Genomic DNA, 20,139 nt, shown 5'->3' with positions numbered 1-20,139 from the left:
AAACCTGCAATTGTAATTACTCCAGAGTTATGGTGTAATCTTTTCACTGTACCAATGTAGTACATACAAAATATATCAAAAATGTAGATAGTGGGGAACAACATGGGATAAGGGGGTAACAATTCAGGATTTTACAAAGAAATTGTACTATAATTATAGAAATTATAGCTATTTATGCTGCAATTACTGGTTACCTAGTCTGTTGTTTCGGGGTAAATATGACCTACTCAGTAATAATCTGGCATTTAGGAGGAATTTAGAGAAAATTGAGACTTTATTTAACTATTGAGCATCTATTCTATTATTGTATTCTATTACAGTATGACCATAAAAATAAGCAAACATATGGATACTTAAGGGAAGATGGAGTGATAACTTCTGCATAAATTTAATGTGATTTTATTTCAAAATTACCTTACTACCAACAAAATGGCAGACTATATTGTTCCTAACTCTCCTGTTGCCTTCAGAAATGGTTTACACTCTCAGTTTTCACAGATCAAATTTGAAAGAGGTTAAAACAAAACAAAAAAAAAGGGTAAACAGGGTTAAGGACTTTTAAAAAGTATAAGGCTAACTGCCAAAGGAGCTCATCAATTACAATGTTTATGTGTGTGATTAGGATGGAAGCAACATTGGACTGCTGGATACCAGCAATACTGCCTTACAGGTCACATACCCTGTAGTTACCCTGTATTCACCTGCTAACTAAATGTAACATTGAGAGAACTAACAATGATTTAAATTAGAGCCTGCATACCATTTAGTTACACTGTAGTTGCTCTGTATTTACTCTGTAGTTACACTGGAGTTATTCTACAACTAAATATAACAAGGGGAGGACTAACAGTGTGCTAGATTACAGCCTACAGACCCTGTAGTTACACTGTAGTTACCCGGTATTTACCATGTAGTTACACTGCAGTTACGCTACAAATAAATATAACAAGGGGAAGACTAACAATGTGCTAGATTACAGCCTACAGACCCTGTAGTTACCTTGTAGTTACCCTGTATTTACCCTGTAGTTACACTGTACTTACCCTGCAACTAAATATAACAAGGGGAAGACTAGCAGTGTGCTAGTCCTCAATTTTAACTACGCAGCCCCTTTGGGAAAAAAAACCTTTGCATTTGTATTTTTCAGCTTCATTTTACATTTCTTTTCTCTTTTGTTCACTTAACCATAGAAGTGAAACCAAAAAGTAAAAAGAGCATGGCACACAGTTTCATCATGGTGAGGCTGATTTTCAAAACAAAGAGACAGCATGAGAAACAGACAGTTCACAGTTTGTTTTCTGTCAATAACCAACTGTTTGCATTTTGTGTTGTCTTTATTTTATTTATGTTTGCGTGGAACTGAAGACAGATGAATTTGCTTGAGGCATGAAAGACTTGTTTAAAATAAAAAAAAAAAGCAAGCAAACTACATCATTGCAGAAATTCTACTTTCATTAAGTAACAGTGCTAATTTGAAGAGGGATTGCAAAAACCCTGATCTGAATTACTGTGTCAATCATATATGTAGAAAACAAAACCTCCGTAATGATAATTATGATCACCACAAAGTATAGGACATACAAATTTGCTTTACAACACACTGTGACAAAAGATTAGGTATAAGACATATTTGATATTTCTGCTTTTAAAAAAATGTAAATAAAAAATAAAAACCCAGATGAGGCGTTCAAAGACAGGAACTGGTTATTGACTTTGTGCATACAGGCAATTTAAGAACAATAGCCAGCATGTCTGGAACCCTCCATCATTAAGTCGACAGAACAATGTCTTAATAAAGGGAAAATGTGAGTAAGAAAAGCCTGTTTACATGCACAGAGAACTGCTTTTTTTAAACCTGTTTTGTGTGTAAATGATGCTCAGATTTGCTTTTTGCTTTTGTATTATGTACCTATACATTTTGTGGATCTGCTTTGATTAAAAAAAACACAAACAAACAAAAAGAACAACCCCACAGTATTTAATTCTGACTTTTCCAGTCAAAAGTAACATAAAGTTGGCTCATTTGTCTGCAATTTTAATACTTCAAAAATTACTTGAGGCAGGATAAGACAAAGGAATTTTAAAGGAATTTCAAATGAACTCTTTAAGGATGCAACGATAATGAGATAAAATAAGCTTAAGAATGTAAAGCATGCAACAACTCATCTGCAACAGTAAATGTTATTTGACAATAGTGACAGTAGTGCCATCACTAAGCCGCAAATGCAGTTTACACTCAGACCTGCACGGGAAGGCATTATGGGTAAGTTTTGATGTCAGAAAAAATATTCTTTACATCTTATCCTTAATCATCTTCCTCAGCCCAACAGCTCAAACTGAAGCCCTCCTTGTAGTGTAATTTTGTTGTTTTAATTTTGCCATTGCTGCCTATCAAAAGTCTACCCATAGACTGAGTTAGCAGTTAGCAGTCAGAGGCCTTTGCTGTATTTTGTTCTCCTACTGATTGTAAAACCAATTAAAAACACAGAGACATGCTGCTGCCTTGATGAACTTAATCCATCACTTTAAATGAGACTGCCACAGTACAACTGTTTCATAACAAACACGAGTGAGAGCACGTGGATGAAAAGTAATTTCATTCTTCAAAAAGAGATCATTGCACATCACTACCCAGATTTAACTTTCCACTTGAGACTTCTATCGACAGTAGCACAGTGTAACAACGTCGGTGTTTAGTGGACGAGTTGCATATTTGATGTTTAACACACTGAGAAATCATATCTTGCAGAGAAAACTGACTAGATAATTGTTCTGCATGATTCATTTAGATAACACAATAACTTATTGTCAGGGATTGGCATTATTTAAATTAAAAGTATTTAAAATATGTATTTAATTACATTTAGGAAATTTGTAATGGAATTTGTAACAAAACACTTTAAGCGCTTGTATTTGAGTATTTGAAATACCTAAAGTACATTATGCAACATGTTATTTTAATCTCAAATAAGACACATTTTAACCCCAGCTTTAAACTGTAGAAAAATAAAGCTACATGACAATAGTGTATTAATCAGCACAATTGCCTAAATTTGGCTAAATGCATTGTATTATTGTATGACTTCAGCATTTAGAATGAATAGAATGCATTCCTGTATGATCAAACTACAAATTACCTCCTTTTTAATTAGATTAAATACATTTCCTCACACACCAGTGCTTTGTATTTTATTTGGATATATTTGATGAGCAAGTATTTGTAATTGTTAACAAGCTACTTTTTGATGTATTTGTGGTTTTCTAACATACAAGACACCATCAATATCAATTTTCACTACATATGTATTGAATGAAAGTGACAATAAGCCCATTAAAAATAACATTTAATTAATACCTGTTGTCTTATTTACAGTGACAGATCATGTTAGTCAGTTAAAGCTGCAGAGTGTCTGTGAGTTGTTTTATTTAAACAGAGGTGCAGTGATGCAAACTGGAAGTAGTGAAGAGATGTGGAACCACAGTGGTGGCATCACTGGTGCTTGTATAAAAGGGGAACTGACTTTCTGGCATAAAGGGCAGTGCCCGGTTGCATAAAACCACTTGGGCTAAGGTTTACCTTAAATTTTCATCATAGGATGCCTTGCATAAAATCACCCAAAGGATTTCCTTAGAAAGTTCTATGGGAAAACCCTTTAACCTCTAAGTGTTTACCTTCAGCTACTTAAAGCGATAGTTCACCCAAAAATTGAATATCACTCAATATCTACTCACCCCTGTGCTGATGTGAGGATGGGTGAAGATCTCCAGTTCACAAAACAATTTACTTTAGATTTTGTGCTTTTCATAGTCTTTGCAGAGAACAATATTCTCATCTTCTCACCATTTTGCGACAGGGGCGGGGAAATGAAACTGCAACTTGTGATCGGATTCCCCAAGATGCATGTTAATACCAGGTATGAACAGCCTCTATTTAGGACACATCAGCCTCTGCTGCTTTGCTTTTTTAAAAATAATTCTGTTTCCTGTGACACAATTTAATGAACGTGTGCTACTAAAGTGGAGTTCCCTTTTAATCGTTAATACAAAAGATAGATTAAACCAGCAGGTATTATACTTAAAATCAACCACACCCACAGTCAATAACAAGGTTACTCTCTGCATGTAAACGTAGCCTCTTATTTGACTTCGATCATAGTGCACACTAGTTAGAGGTTGGTACTATTTACTAAGCTCACATTAAGACAGTGTTCAGTCAGAACTGTTGGAATAATGTGCAACAAGACTGTTTTTACTTCCCACATTGGCTTTTATCCATAATTTAATACTTATATGTGTGCCTGGTGGCAAAACAGTCACGCAGGGTTTTCACTGTACATACTGGCACCCTTTTCCCTATCGATATACATTTTATTAATATATATTATTGACACCATCATTAACAAGTTAGACTATTAGTGCACTTTTACATCACAGGTTCATCATCAATGTCTTTGAATAGCACAACCAACTGGCTAGTCAGCATCACTTTTTGTTATTCAAACATCTGATGCAACCCCATGCGAACAAAGCACCAACTTCTCAAGTGAAGTGATGCTCGAAACTCCCAAAGACCCCAGTGATCAGTGTCCTATGATCTTTCAGCACGATTTGAACACACACACGCATATACACACACACACATTGTCTAAAAGAGATAACAGTTTGGCCGCTCGCTCGCAAATATGTTGTGCTTTACAGTAGGTCTGTGTTTTCCAGATCAGTCTGGGAGCTCGAACCCATGACTTTAGGGAGGAGATGTAGAGGAGGAGACAGACATTTTGCTTTGGCCACAGTGCAGGAAAATTCCTAAAAATCTCAACACATTCTACAGAGGCCTGCAACTAACGATTATTTTCATTACGGATGAATCTGCCGATTATTTTCATGATTAATCGTTAGGTCATAAAATGTCAAACTGCTTCTTTTGTCCAACCAACAGTCCAAAACTGAAATACTCTTCATTTACTGTCACAAATGACAAAGAAAAGCAGCATGCCCTTACAAGTAAAGGGACGGTTCATTCTCTTACCTGTAGTGCTAATAAACTAAATGGAGTAAATGTCACTTGGCTTGTGGTGCTCAGCGCACCAAAAAATACATTTGAACTCAGCAGCAACGTCTCTTTCCAGAACTCCTGACCCATTTACTCCAAATAATCCACAGACCTTGTTGTGTGCAGTTTCATGTAAGAACTACTTTATGTCTAGTAGAAAGGAAGTAGTTCCAGTAGATTCAACTGCAGGAAGAAAATAGTTCCTACATGAAACTGCTTGGACTGTCATGAGTAAAAGGATCATGATTTCCAGAAAGAGACATTGCTGTTGAGTTATTAAAATGTACTTTTCTGGCAATTTGAGGACCACAAGCTGAGTGCCGTTTAGTCCCATTATCTACAGCTGATATCTCAAAAATGTGGCATCTCACAACAAAGCTATCTAGTCCGATGAATAGCACCACAGGTGAGAGGAAAAATTTGTATTTTTGTTAACTGTCCCTTTAAAAAGCTGGACCCAGCGAATGTTTTACATTTTTGCTGGAAAAATGACTGAAACGGCTAATCGATTCTCAAAATACGTGGCAAATAATCGACTGCAATCGTTGCAGTTCTAATTCTACAGTTAACTGGAAAATGCTGGAAATGTTTGTGTGACATTTTTCAGAACTGGACAGTGTATCACTTGAATTTACAAAACCTCTTCAATTACTATCAAAATTGATGAGTGGTGGCTCTTTTTTTTTTTCATTTATTACGAGAGGCTTCCGAGTCACAGCACACATTAAATACAATTATGTGGAAACAAGATGCTGAGATGCGTTCTCATCTCTCGGCCCCAGTCGGTTATCTTCTCGGGATGTAATTAACCAAAGGAAAGAGATGAGAGGTTTGCTCTCGGCTGATAGACACACACAAATATAAGAGAACAAAAAGCGCAGTTACTCCTTGCCCTGATGCTTCGACTGGCAGCAGACACAGTGACAGTTACAAGAGACAGATGATGGAGCAAATAGTGATGACGATGATGCCAACAATCACAAGGAAAGCAACAAAAACATGGTCGCTGGTTAACACTGCATGTTTTAGAGCCCATGTACCACAACTGAGGCTAGAAATTCAAATAATTTCTTTTACATTGTCCAGGGGGTCATGCTCTGACCCAAAAAAGTACCAGTTTTCCCAAATGATGGTGTGTGAAGGGGCATCCCATGGAGGAGGGGCAGCATGAGGGGGGAGTACGGGCATCAAGGGGAATATTACATGTGACAAATCTGAGGAAATGAGAGACGGGGTGAAATCCAGTAGAGGAAGTGGGGTTATTACACAGTTTATAGGGCAGAAGATGTGTTGGGGCTGCCACTGCGTCTCGCATAGCCGAGGGATCAGGGAAGGATCGCGATTCATTTGGCTTTGATTTCCGTGTAGTTGCTGCCGTCATCCCCCCTCCCTGATGCCCCCTCCCTGGACCTGGCCCCGATAAACTCCAGAGCAGCGTAATTCAGCTCTTGCCTCTCCAGTCCTGCCATAGAGCCCACAGGTTGATAATCCCCGTCTTCTCCCTGCAGACAGAAGGAACGATCAGCGGCACGAATCACTTGGCAAGGTGCCGGCGACACCACAGATGACAGACGAGTGCGACAGACACCATAAAGAAAAGACGTTAGTGGTTACTGGTCGACAGCTGACAAGGAGATTGAGATGTTTCCTGTTAGTTTGGCAGTTTGTGTTAGCAATGAGGCAGCCATGCAGAAGGCAGTTTCGGAAACAAATGGCAGTGTACGGGACACAGAAGCGGATATGCGAGGAGATGCATCTGTCACTGAGGCTTGTGTTTTTTTAATGGGGATTTGTTTAGGAACCTTACCGTAGTCTCCTCTAGAATGGAGTTAAACTTTGAGCCCAACAGCTCTGTCTTAAGCTGTGCAAGAGTTAGGGGAGAGAAAAACAGACAGAAAAACGCAGAGAAGCGATGAAAGCAAGAGAAAACAGTGTTCGGAAAGGTCATGGTTGGAGCTACTGGACTTCTAGTGGGAGAAAGTCCTTCTATTACCTCTTTTTCAGAGGTCAAAAACGGGGTCTCATATTTCACAACTTGTTGCATTAAACAAAACTACAACCCCAAATCAGAGTCCTGCACGGGTTCAGTTTTGTAAAAACCCGCCTGCACCCGCAAAGCTGAGAGCCAGAACCAACCTGTTACCCGCAGTTATCTCATATCCGTACTCTCACGGAACCGTGAATATAAGCCCTACAACTCAACCCTCAACCGTGATTAAACACACATACACAATCTCTCACTTCTGTTCTTATCTGGTGCAACACCTGCGCTCTGGCAGCTGTCGATGTGTTTCTCCAGTGACGATGAAACTAGCTCGCAGCTATCAGAACCTGATACATTTAAAAACTTTTTACACGCAGCAAAGCCAGACAGGCAATGTTATTCTCACAGTTTTTGGGTGCACTGAATTCCTCTGAAATGTCCGACTTGGCCTTGGACAAAGTATTGCTGTCCTCCATCACTGTCAGATCCATAAAATCAGACAGGCATTGCTGTTCAGCCTTGCTGCAACAGTATTGCAGCAACTGTATGTAAAACTGTTGACATGACACTCCAAACTGCAAACAAGATCTTTTTATTGTTATTATTTTTGATCAGTGGAGTCTTAATATTTGTAAAACTTTCCTTGTGCTGGAAAAAAAAAAGCAATTTAAGAATCTGTTACATTATCATTTAAAGTCTGCAGGCCAAGCAGGAACTTGTGGGCGGGGTCAATGCAGAAAACACCACTGTGCATGTGCAGTGGGCCATATAACCAGGAAGTAAACCTGGAAACTAGAAAACTTTTTTGGCTTATGGGCCGACAAGCAACTCTCATAGGACTGAATGGGCGCTATCTTTGTATCCACTATCGAGTTATATACTATATCTATGGTCAGATCATACAGTGATGTCCCATTGTTTGGAGGGATGTGGAGTCAAAGGTTGTGTTGTCCACTTTCACAATAAAATCCTGCCAGCTGATTAGGCTTGAGATAACTGCATTAATGAATAGTAATATTAAAAATACGACACAATCATTTCTGATTTCTCTGGGAGAAAAAACATATTATTCTATTGTATGTGTTATGTTCTCATCTGTTGCCCGCCCACAACTGATCCTTTGCTGAACCTCCCCTGTGAACAGCAACTGTCTGATCATAACGTAGCAACTATAATGAGGCACTGCAGGCCTGTTAAGCTTTGCATTTCTCTCTGTGTTGAAGCGGTGTGCGTGGGGCTCTGACACCAGCAATACTCTGTGTTTCATGAGTCTGGATGATGACATCTTTTTTGCAGTCTCTCCAAAATGTAAAACACAAGAGCACACGTGGGGAATGGCTTAAACTTTGTCTTTACCTGCTCTAACATAAACTGTGTTAGCATGTTCAGCTAACTAATGCTAGCTTACTAGCTGTAGTAATGTTACCTCCAGCCAAATTTATGTTACCACCTCATTTGCCCGACTTGTGGCTTAATCCCAGGGGCTACATTGGGATTTGTTATGTGGGGGGATTGAGGTGGAGAATGTGGGCTGGTGCAGAAACAAAGCGGGCCACTGACAACATCTCTCTGTGGCTCGCTCTCCTTGGTCTAAGCCTGGTTAGCTTAGCTCCTATTCTGGCTCTCTTCCTGAGGTAATCACAGTCTGGCTGGTCTGGCTGGGTGACCGTCTCAAAGTCAACTGCACTAATCTACTCCCTGTGCTCCCTTTTACAATATTAATGAGTGTTTTTCTGTCTTTTATATTTCACCATCTGACCAATATTTGCTGGGGTGTAAGCTAGCTTTAGCCTCAGTCTATTAGCATAATTGTTATATCATGTATACAGCTGTTAAGTAACTTTACATGTTTACAACACTTTCAGAGGGTTCTTGTTTTAACGTGTCAGATGGAAAAAAAAAGTCCACTTGGGATGAACTTCACAACTGACTTGAGGACTTTAAGAATTAGCGTTAGCTAGCTAGCTACAGTTATTAAATCTGCTAGTGATAGTCGTCATTTTAACCGACAGAATCCATGGTCGTCAGCTATTAACGAGAGGCTGCTTTTGTTTACTTTTCTGTGGAATCAAGAAACATGTTTTTCAACAATGACCTACTCCCAATTTCAATGTTTAATTTGCCACTGTTGTGTAGAGAAAAGTGGACTAATATCATCCAACAAACCTTCGGAAAGGAAAGCTTGACAGGCATAGCAACAGTGACCAAAAAGGGCGGGGCTTAGCAAAGGGCCAATAAGTTCATTTTTACACATGCTAGCACCTGTGAGTTTATATAAATCTATTTTTTTTTCCCGTTACCCAATGCTTTTTTGCAGGTCGGCGGGTGGGTACCCGCGGATACCCGACCCAGTGCAGGACTCTACCCCAAACAATCTGAGAATGGTCACCCAACCCATCCGCCATCATAATCATAATCATTGACATCAGCATGTCTCACCACTTTCTTCCTCAGATTTTGTTTGTCCTTCTTGACTGCGCTGTAGTACAAAGCTGGGTTCTCCAGGACCACGTCCTGCCTAGGGTTGCCATTCTCTCTGGGGGACGGAGTCACATAATCAGACTCGGTCTCGACTGCCACTAACGCAGGGTGACACGCCAAGCCTGGGCATCCATTTTAAAACAACAACAAGCTCTGTAAAGGTTATGCTGGAGGCCAACTGTGGCTGTGAGTGACGTGGTTATTTCATGGGTTTAGTCGCTGAGCTCACACCCACTTCAGGGGTGATTTGCCAGAGAAAGCTTGCAAATTTGGGGGTCCAAATATGCCTTGAGGCTAAAATAAAACACCTTGGTTAATTAAGAGGGCTACCTGGGTTGTATTTAGCGTAGCAGGTCAAGGATACAGAAGCGGTGTCAGAGCAGGGAATTGTGCCTGCAAAATATAAGGTTAGTCCAGCTTTCTAACCCACTCCACAAGGCAGCCCATGTGGATCTCCAAGGATTTCAACAGCGACTTGTCCTGGCAAATAAACTGAAATTGCTCTGGAGAATGATTCTCACGTCCACATCAGTCCCACATTCACTCATATACAATGTGCATCAAATGTGTTTTAGAATGGATGACAAGGCTTAAGTGTTTCCTTGGATTTCAGAAAATGCTTAGTGAGGAAAATGACTACTTCTGCCTCGCATCGGCTTCTCTATTAGTTTGTCATTCATACTCACTTCTTGTTGTTGTGGCCAACGTATCTCACTGCTGCAATGATGAAGGCTATAACCGCCACTCCTCCGATGGTGCCGACTATAACTGCCATCATGTACTTTTCTGAAAACAAAGGTGATCAAAATTAAAAATGACGACTTACGCCTTAAAGGGACAGTTCACCCCTGAGTCAAAAACACATATTTTTTCCTCTGGCCTGTGGTGCTGTTTATCTATCTATATTGTTTTGCAGTGTTTTGGAGATATCAGCCTTAGAGATGTCTACTAATCTAGACATTTACATTTGAAAAACTCAACAGAAATGTCAAAAGTACTTTTGGTGCTTTGAGCACCACAAGCCGAATGCCATCTAGTTACATTATATTCGAGAGAAGCAGACATCTTTATGGCTGATATCTTTAAAACTGTAGATGAACAATATAGATGGGCAAATAGGACTACAAGTGTAAAATTTAAAATATGTACTTTTGATTTTGAGGTGAACCATCCTTTTAATTATTATAATAAAAAATAATAACCTACACAGTGAAAAATGGTTTACTACAATTCATCATATACATTAATGCTCAACCAACATTGGAATTTGAGGCTGATGCTGATATTAGGAGGTTACATATATACATGTAAATACACATTTTTTGCAATGATCCCGCAAAAATGGTTAACACCTGTGACAAAGATATGTAATGGACAAAGGATACTTTACAGTTTAACAATAAACTTTATTATCCAAAATTATATTAGGCCACTGAAACAGTAATGCTTCACTAGTATTTTTAATTATAAATATGATTAAAAAACACAAATGTTTGCAAAATATATGTATATATCAAACCTGAATTAAGAAAAAGGATCAAATACACACAAAATGCTGCCTATAAAGCTTATAAATAAAAACTGTTAGTATTACATTTTGTACGTTTTCATATCAGCACATATTGGACAACACATATGCCAGTACCGAGCAGTGTGCCAGATTTAATGCACTAAGATTATTCCCCTTAACTGAAGGATATTTCTATAATATACTTTTTTTCAGCTTCTGATGTTTTTAATATCCCCTAGTTAGTACATATAGTAATGAAATGTTCAGAAAATAAAACATTTGCTGATTTAATGTGACTTCTGGTATAAACCACAGTCACATCTGGTCTTCTATCCAAATACAGATACAGAGATAAATAAGTTTGAGGTTTAACAGATACAGATCCAAATAATGATGTCTCTGTGCACCTCTACTACGGTGGCCATGAAACTCATACAAAACACAAAAGGCTGTATATCTAGAGCTGGTGTTTGGTTTGTCCGCTCTGTAGAAACATGGCAGTACAACGTGATGACCTTCTTGGAAGAGGATCCAGACCCACTGTAGATTTGTAGATTTAAACTGATCACTCTAAGGTGCAGAAAACACAAGCATTCTTATTTTCAGGTGATTATACACTACTGAAAACATAATTCTGAATATTATATCCTGTTTCTGCCATATTCTGCCAATAAATCACTGTAAATCTTACACACTGGACCTTTAAAGGATAAGGCTGACATTCATCTATCTTTTCTTACTGTCATGATCCCATGAATCCCATGAAGAGACCAAAACCAACAATGTGTTTATGTTGTTTTCAGAACAATCCCACATGAACAAACAGTTTGCATGAGGTATGGGCAAAAGGAAAAGTAGCACATAATCCTACAAAGCAGCTAACGAGGATGCTATAGTACATTGGAAGAATGCCTGAATAATCACTCTATTTATTTACAAATCTGGTATCCCAGTCCTCTCTGATATTTCTGCCATGATTGAGATTTTTTACTTAAGTCTTGGTTGGATCAGAGAATAGAGTTGCTTGGAGAATTCAGAGATGCACAAAATTAGCCTAACTTTTTCACTATGCTGCACTAAAGTAAAAATACAATTGTTGGTCACAAACACAGGTGAAAAATCAACGTTGTGAACACTGCTATAGCTCATGCAACTGCCCAAAAGAGCCACTATCACCTCTGGAAACAGTGGCCTTTATCTGCACAATGTTAACTCATGCATTTAGAAAACCCTGTTAGTCTGTACCTTAGTACTCTTCTACTACTTTTTCCACTAGAATGTATTTTTTGGTGCTTTGAGTCCCACAAGAAGGCAGACATCTCTACGGCTGTTATCTCCACAATTCTGCACCTCACCCCTAAAACTATCAAGAAGGATAAATAGCGCTGCAGATAAGAGGAAAAATATGCATGTTTGAACTGTTTCCTAAAATAACATTAATTTCATTCCCCTTTCTTCACACTAATGAATGATATAGGCCTACTATATATTTTGAAAAACAGTTTTCTTTTGACCCCTAGTGGGGGTCAGGAACCTCAAGTTGGGAAACAGTGGTTTAAACAATGACAAAGAGTGCATAAGACATAGGAATGCTGTTAGAAAGATGACAAATAAGAGTCAGTGGCAGAAGGAGGACATTTTGGTATGATTTTATCAAACAAGAATCAAATTTCTGACTTGCATGTCTAAAGTGTATTGTGGTTTTATGATGTTTGTAGCTGTATATTTTACTGTACATACTGTAGACCTACATGTAAAAGCCCAACAGAGTACAAGAGTTGAACATTACCAACAGCTATAAACTCTCATTATACTTAATAATACTCTGTACTGGAACTATGTTAAATTGTAGCGTCCCTGTTAAATGAAAAAAGGAGAAAAAATAGGAAAAAATAAAAGAATCAGTACAGGTGTACAGTAAGACTACTCACTCTCCTGCTGCAGCTCCAGGTGTACGCTCTCTCTTCCGTACATGTTGTACATGCTGCAGTGGACGTTGACGGCGGGGCCGTTGTCGACCCGCTCGCCTTTCTCCCGCAGTTTGATCATACCCGTGGAGGTGTGTCCGTCTGTGTGTGTGTAGAAGTTGTACCGGCCATCGGTCTCGTTGATGGTGACGTTCAGGTCGGGCAGGTAGAACTCAATGGTGGGTTCGGGGTTTCCTGTGGCCATGCAGACACACTGGACACCCTCCCTCACCACTGTGCACTTTGACTCCTCCAGAAAGACCGGGGCATCTGTTGAGGGAGGAAGCAGAGTAAAGAGCTAGATTAACAACACTGAATATGAACATACATGAATATAAAAGCTAAGCTTTATATCACCGTTATACTTCATATTTTGGTTAAGAAATGCTCACAAACTCAATGGAAATAGGCTGAACAGGGATAATTCTGCATGTGTAATGTATGTAAGCTGAATATTGTATTTTAAAAGCGTGCAACAGCAGCTTTAGAGATGCTCAGGTAACACTTTATTTGAAGGTGTGTCTTATAACACCCGGGGCTGAGTCAGCTAATTAGGCAACTAGCTCCACAGCTAACTGAGCTAACTGGCTAATGCTGGCTACTGATAGCAGCAGATAGCATTTAGCCTACTAGAGTAATAAGTCAACTAGCTAACTTCTATCTGTCTGTATAAGCTAAATCACAATGGGACTATAGTCTGTTGTCAAACTGGAATAATACATTTAATGACCTCTTTATGGCAAGTCAAAAAATGTACCACTTTACTTGAGGTCAAAGAAAATATTCGTGACAAATTCAACTTGTCATGAACAATTTCTTTAAGTCTGACAATGTCAAGTTGTCATAACAAAGACATTTTTGTCATCATTAATGTCGGCTGTCAGAACAGAGACATTTTTGTCTTGGTTAAAGTCTAGTTGTCAGAACAGAGACATTTTTGTCTTAGTTAATGTCAGTTGTCAAAACAGAGACATTTTTGTCTTGATTAATGTCAAGTTGTCATAACAAAGACATGTTTGTCTTGGTTAATGTCAAGTTGTCATAACAAAGACATTTTTGTCTTGGTTAATGTCAAGTTGCAAGAACAGAGACGTCTCCATCCATATATGTGTCAACTTTGCATTAAAAGTGTCATAACTGACCAAATGACAATGACACCAACCCCTTCATGTTCATACAGGTGTCATGACATGGCTATGACTGTAATGACAGTATACACACACCCTTTCAAATAAAGTATTACTGCTCATTAACAGCTCATTTTATACTGTTTATGCTAGTTTTTCACAACTGTGGAATGAAATGCAGGACAGTGAAGCACTCACACTCTACTGTGATGTTGAGGGAGCTGCTGGCTCTTCCATGTTCGTTTTCGGCCAGGCAGCGGTACTGTCCGTCTCCCTGCGGTGTGATCTCTGCGATCTCCAGCACGGACAGCTCATCAGCAGTGATGGTGCCAACCAGCTCCCCGTCCTTCAGCCAGGTGAGGGTTGGGGCCGGGCTGCCCTGGGTGCTGCAGTGCAGGGCCAATGAAGTTCCCTCCAGTACCGTCATAGAGTCATTTACCACTGGCTCGCGGGGAGGGTCTGTAACAAAATGTAGAGAAATTCAGCTATTTCTTTTTTCCTTCTTCAGAGTTGGGCAAAGTCTTTGAAATATACGATGTTACCTGCTCCAATTTCAAGGTACACAATTTAGTTAAATCTGCAATTCTTCAAATCTGCAGTGAAAACAAGCTGTGAACACAACACTGATTTATCATCATCTTTTAGGTTGATATAGCAGATTTGTTAGCAACCAATTGCTTATTTACATATCGAGCAATTATGAAGTGACATTAGCATTCATTTGGAGGCGTGTCTCTGACTACCTGCTGTTTACTGTCTCTGCCAATTTCTGAAGGACTCCTTAAATGCACCTTTATGTTCACCAGCCAGTCTGTGTGTCTGCCTGCTGTTTACTGCTGAGCAGACATGGAAAGAGTGAACCACAACAGTGACAGTTTAGGGTTGGACAGATGAAATTGTTTTTGAAGCTTCATAAAGCCAAAGGGAGCTGCATATTCAGGTGATCACTCTCTGTCGGTTCATCGCTATGAGCAGTGTGAATATACACTCGTTTTGAATTTGATACCTGCAACAGGAGCCTGTTTATCACTGTATTACATCACCTTTTCTTTTAAGAGCACTCAGTAAGCATTTGGGAACTGAGGACACTAATTGTTTCAGTTTTGAAAATGAAATTCTTTCTCATTCTTGCTTGGCATACAACTTCAGGTCCTCAGCAGTCCGGGGTCTCTGTTGGTCTGGACTGCAGACAGGTCAGTCTAGTACCTGAACTCTTTTACTATAAAGCCACCCTGTTGTGTCACATACAGAATGTGTCTTGGCATTGTCTTTCTGAAATAAGCAGCATATGTTGTTCCCAAACCTTTATGTACCTTTCAGCATTTACAGATGTAACAGTTACCCATGATGCCATTGGCACTAACTCATCCCCATATCATCACAGATACTGTTTTTTGAAGTTAGTGCTGGTAACAGTTTGGATGGTCCTTTTCCTCTTTAGCCTGGAGGTCACAATGTCCACAGTTATCTAAAACGTGGACTTGTCAGGGAACAGCACACTTTTCCACTTTGCATCAGTCCATCTCAGATGAGCTTGGACACAGAGAAGTCTGTGACGTTTTTCAATGTTGTTGGTATATGGCTTGTGCTTTGCATAGTAGAGTCTTGATTTGTGTTTGTAGGTGCAGCAACAAACTGACAAGTTACAGTTATGTGGGTTTTAATGCCTGGGGGGTCAAAGGTCACAGGCCTTCGATGTTTGTTCTATCCCTTACATTTAGCGATTTCTCTGGATTCTCCTTTAATATTATGGATTATAAATGGTAAAATCTCTAAATTACTGCAGTTGTGTGTTGACAAATGTTCTTAAACTGTTGGACTATTTGCCCACATGGTTTTAAGTAGTGAACCTCACTCCATCCATGTTTGTGAAGGACTGAGCCTTTCAAAGATGTCCCTTTAATACCTAATCATGATACTATAACCTGTTACCAGTTAACCTGTTTACCTGGCAAATGTTCTAAACAGGTGTCTTTTGAGCAGTCCACAACTTTCCCCTTTTTTGCTGCTCCTGTCCCAACTTTTTGAAGTGTGTCGCAGGCATCAAATGCAAAATGAGTGTATATTTACGAAAAACAATGAAGATTATCAGTCTGTACATCAAATATCTTGTCTTTGCACTATATTCAATTGACTTTAGGTTGAAAAGAATTTGAAAATGACTGCATGCTGTCTTTTTTTATGTTTTACACAACATCACAACTTTTTGGTTGTAATGATCAGCAGGTTGTAAGTATGAAGTTAAGGACAGGATAAAAAGAAAAGTACACTCAAACATGGCAATATGCATACTCAATCCACTCTTTTAAAATGTGCAGCTGATCAAGACTATTGACCTGCAATGAAATGAAAAAAAAACAGACTATTGTGACTATAGAGCTTCAGGAAGATCATTAGTATCTTTAAATTCTTGTTTTATTTCTTGTGGTAAAGTTTAATTGGCAGTGGTGTTCTAAGATCACCGTTGTTTCTTGTGTCACTCAGTGTGTGTGTGAAACAAAAAAGTACCTTGATTTATGATACTATTAGCACGTTGTATGGATTTTGGACACAGCTCTGGTTTCTCCACAATATTGCCCAAAACACTTTTTTATTGTTTCACCATTGTCTCCTGGTGTCTCTGAAGCTCTGTAGTTTATATTGATTTATCGATGAAGCAGGGATAGTTTGAGAAATACTGAACGTACGTATCAACAACAGCTTTAAGAGGTTTCTATGGATGTTCTGAGGCTTTTTTTCGGTTCTCTGTTGATTGTAGCTGCTGTGAATCCAGGCCAACAACAGCTGCCCATCAGAGGTGAACTTTTTCAGTAGACTTTTCTGTTTCTAAAGGGAAAATTCAAGCTTTGTACTACCCTAGTTGTATACAGTGTGTACAACATGTATGTTGGTACTGGGACACAGCTACTGTCTCAGGGACTTACATTTGACAGCCAGGTACAGTGAGGTGTTCATGATGCCATAGCCATTGTCCCCAACACAGGTGTAAACTCCCTCCTGCGCAGGCGTCACATCGTCCAGGGAGAGGGAGATGTTGGACGCCGTGTCCCACAGAAGCTCCTGGTCTCCGAACATCCAGGAGATCCTGGGAGAAGGGTTACTGTCCACCTCGCAGTGCAGCATCACAGAGCTGCCCTCCATCACCTCTGAGGACACGTTCACCCACACCGAGCGTGGAGCGTCTGTGAGGGAAAGTAAGATGAATTTAGGACTCTGGACAACATTGAATGACTGCCTCTTAAAAATGTGTTGATCTCTCCTGCTGAAACAGATTTTCACATTGAATTTTTGTTTTGATGTTTGATTCAAACTGTAGAAATTGTAGCCCTTTTTTGAACATTGCAGCAGAACAATAATAGGGCTACAGTCATTTCCGCAACTGCTTATTCCCAAAGGGTCATGGAGGGCTGGAGCCCATCCCAGCTGACATTGAGCGAGAGGCGGGGTTCACCCTGGACAAGTCGCCAGTTCATCGCAGGGCTGACACATACAGACAGACAACCACTCACACTCACATCGCCAGCGCTACCATAAGGTTGACATTTTTCCTTTTTAGTGCAATGTCTAACATCAATTGGATAGAAATTTGGCATTGTGTGCCCCTCAAGAAATGCAACAACTTTTATCACCCCTTTGTTTATGCTGATTAGCAAATGTTAACATTCTACCATGCTAAACTAAAAAGGTAAACACTAGAAACATGATACCTGCATTATTATCTTCATTAATCATCAGCATGTTAGCGGAGTCATTGTGAGTATACTAGTGTGCTGATGTAAGAAATATTACCTTAAAAAAAACAACGCGCCTAACTGCAGTTTCACAGAGCCACTAGCATAGCAATAGACTCTCAGTTTTGTTAAATAGATACATTTCTTGTTAATTGCCATATTGTGCATCTTAATTTTTTGTGCCGAGGAATATTATTCTGAAAAGCTGATTCTACTCTTGCAGCCCTAAACAAAGTTGGTCAACCATGGATGTGTTACGCCAGTGGTTCCCAAATTGTCTCTGGCAAACCTCCCTTCAGAAGTTGAAAAAAAATGACACAGGGGATTTTTTTTCAATACCTCTAGCAGCCAATGGGACAAACTAGAACCTAAGGGGCTACACTGTATCCAGGTTCACATATATACATGCATCTTGTCAACTGAAAGCTAACTTTAGTTTTAGCTCCACTTGAGCATTAAAGCCTTTCTTGGAACTTAAAAGGTGATGCTGCATGACACAAAAAATAAACAGAAAACATCTGAGTCATCTCCTGCTTTGAAGCCACTCACAAAAAAACTTTGCTTAATAGGAATTCATAATTGCTGTTTGGACTCAAGAGTCCCTTTGAGACTATGGATGGAAGTGGAGAAGCATCATTATTACTTGCTGGCCTTGTAGTGTGAGCTGCTTTTCAACTTACACTTGATGTCTAGAGAGATGAGCCTCTCATAAACCAGAGTGGTGTTGGGGTAGTAGACTCTGCAGCCCAGGAGCTGCCCGTTGTGCATGGGTCTGGGTGTGAAAGTGAGGGTGCTGGAGAGTACCGCTGTGTTGCTCTCCTCCAGATAGTCAGAGCTGAACTCTGGGTCGGGCAGGTAGTCGGTATACATCCACTGGATCTCTGGAGTCATGTCGGGGCAGTTGTCTGGAGCGTAGCATGTCAGCTCCAGATTCTCATCACTGACGATCTCCTCCGGGACGTCAATGTTGGGTTGATCTGGTGGACAGGAATGCAAAGACATTGCTGGATTTCTTTATGAATAATAATAAGAGCAACATAATTTGTAAAGCAGTTTTTATTTTTTGCATAGCATTTCCTGAAAGGGACACCAAAAGTGCTACCAGTACTGTTGTATAGCAGAAACCCTTATTACTACTTTATACTGGATAATTGATAAGGGTTGTACCAGCAAGTTCAAATGTTTTAAATAATTATATTAACAATAATAATAAAATGGCAGTGTTCCTTATCAGTCCAGTAGCCTATAGGTTATTGTATATTCAACCAGCAATACTAAGAGTGGCCATGGGTGGCAATGGTACACCAGATATGGGTGCTGTTTTAGAATTTAGAGTATGATGTGATGTCATCTAAGAGAGTGTCCATCAAGAAGGCAGTTTGTTTTTGAAATGCAGCTCAAGGTTAAGCGGAAAACTAGAACAAAGATACTGTACCACTCAATAAAACAGAACAGTAACCTTAAAAATTGAAAACAGTAACATAAAATAAATGAAAAAAATGGAAATGACAAAAAGTAAAAAAGTAAAAAACAATGTAAAAGCTATTAAGGCATTGTCATCCCAATTAAAAGTCAGAGAAAATGGAAAGTTCTTGGATAAAAACATGATGATCATTGCTTACTTAGTTTAATGAATCATTTCAGCCTTTTTGTTTAAGTGATTAAAGGCTAAACTCTAATAATTATTATATTTATTAGCTGTAAACTGATTTCATATTCCTGGTTTATTGGTTACATCAGTCCTTATAACCAAAGTGAGAGCTGCGTCTGTATCCTCGTCACAAAGTAAAACACACTTTCAGCAGATGTTAGCCTCTGCCAGGGCTGCTCCTTGTCTCCATGTTTTCATGGACAGGATCTTAAGATGCAGCCGGGCTGAGAAGACCGTCCAGTTTGGAAACCTTGGAATTGTGTCTCTACTTTTTGCAGATGATGTGATTCTGTTGGCTTCGTAAGACCATGACCTTCAGCACACACTGGAGCAGTTTGCACTAGAGTGTGAAATGGCCAGGATGAGAGTCAGCATATCTAAGTCAGAGGCCATGGTTCTCTGTCAGAAAATATGGATCGCTCCCTCCAGGTGGCGACTGACTTGCTGCCTTGAGTGAAGGAGTTTATTAGCATGCATCCTGGGTGATCCAATCACAAGTGGACAGCTATAAGTACAGATGTGAACTGACCTTGGATGCATTTGAAGTGGTCTGGGACACATGCGACCACAATCTTTTAGTGTGTGTACGCAATGAGTCCTAGGCCATACTGAAGGATTACTTCTAACCTTGAGTG

The 20,139-nt window shown here is 39.5% G+C and overlaps 1 protein-coding gene across 3 annotated transcripts in view; it reads right to left on the bottom strand.

Moving 5' to 3' along the window:
* Window positions 1-1,962: 1,962 nt before the first annotated feature.
* The window catches only part of mag (myelin associated glycoprotein), a 35,748-nt gene continuing 17,571 nt past the window's right edge, over window positions 1,963-20,139 (bottom strand). The window contains exons 6-13 of one of the 3 annotated variants that reach the window (XM_084726997.1): window positions 18,534-18,830; window positions 17,047-17,304; window positions 14,321-14,581; window positions 12,960-13,265; window positions 10,205-10,304; window positions 9,477-9,573; window positions 6,861-6,914; window positions 1,963-6,555 (exon numbers count right to left, since the gene is read on the bottom strand). In XM_084726997.1, coding sequence (XP_084583123.1) covers window positions 6,397-6,555; window positions 6,861-6,914; window positions 9,477-9,573; window positions 10,205-10,304; window positions 12,960-13,265; window positions 14,321-14,581; window positions 17,047-17,304; window positions 18,534-18,830 — 1,532 coding nt within the window. In that variant the 3' untranslated portion in view covers window positions 1,963-6,396. The remainder of the gene's footprint in view (window positions 6,556-6,860; window positions 6,915-9,476; window positions 9,574-10,204; window positions 10,305-12,959; window positions 13,266-14,320; window positions 14,582-17,046; window positions 17,305-18,533; window positions 18,831-20,139) is intronic. The other 2 variants (XM_084726998.1, XM_084726999.1) reach the window with 2 other exon arrangements.

Source organism: Lutjanus erythropterus, chromosome 9 (assembly GCF_056507025.1).
Source record: "Lutjanus erythropterus isolate fLutEry1 chromosome 9, fLutEry1.hap2, whole genome shotgun sequence".
In the NCBI taxonomy this organism is placed as follows: Eukaryota; Metazoa; Chordata; class Actinopteri; order Lutjaniformes; family Lutjanidae; genus Lutjanus; species Lutjanus erythropterus.
Note: the sequence above shows the minus strand (reverse complement) of the source record. Positions and strands in the feature narration are given on the sequence as shown.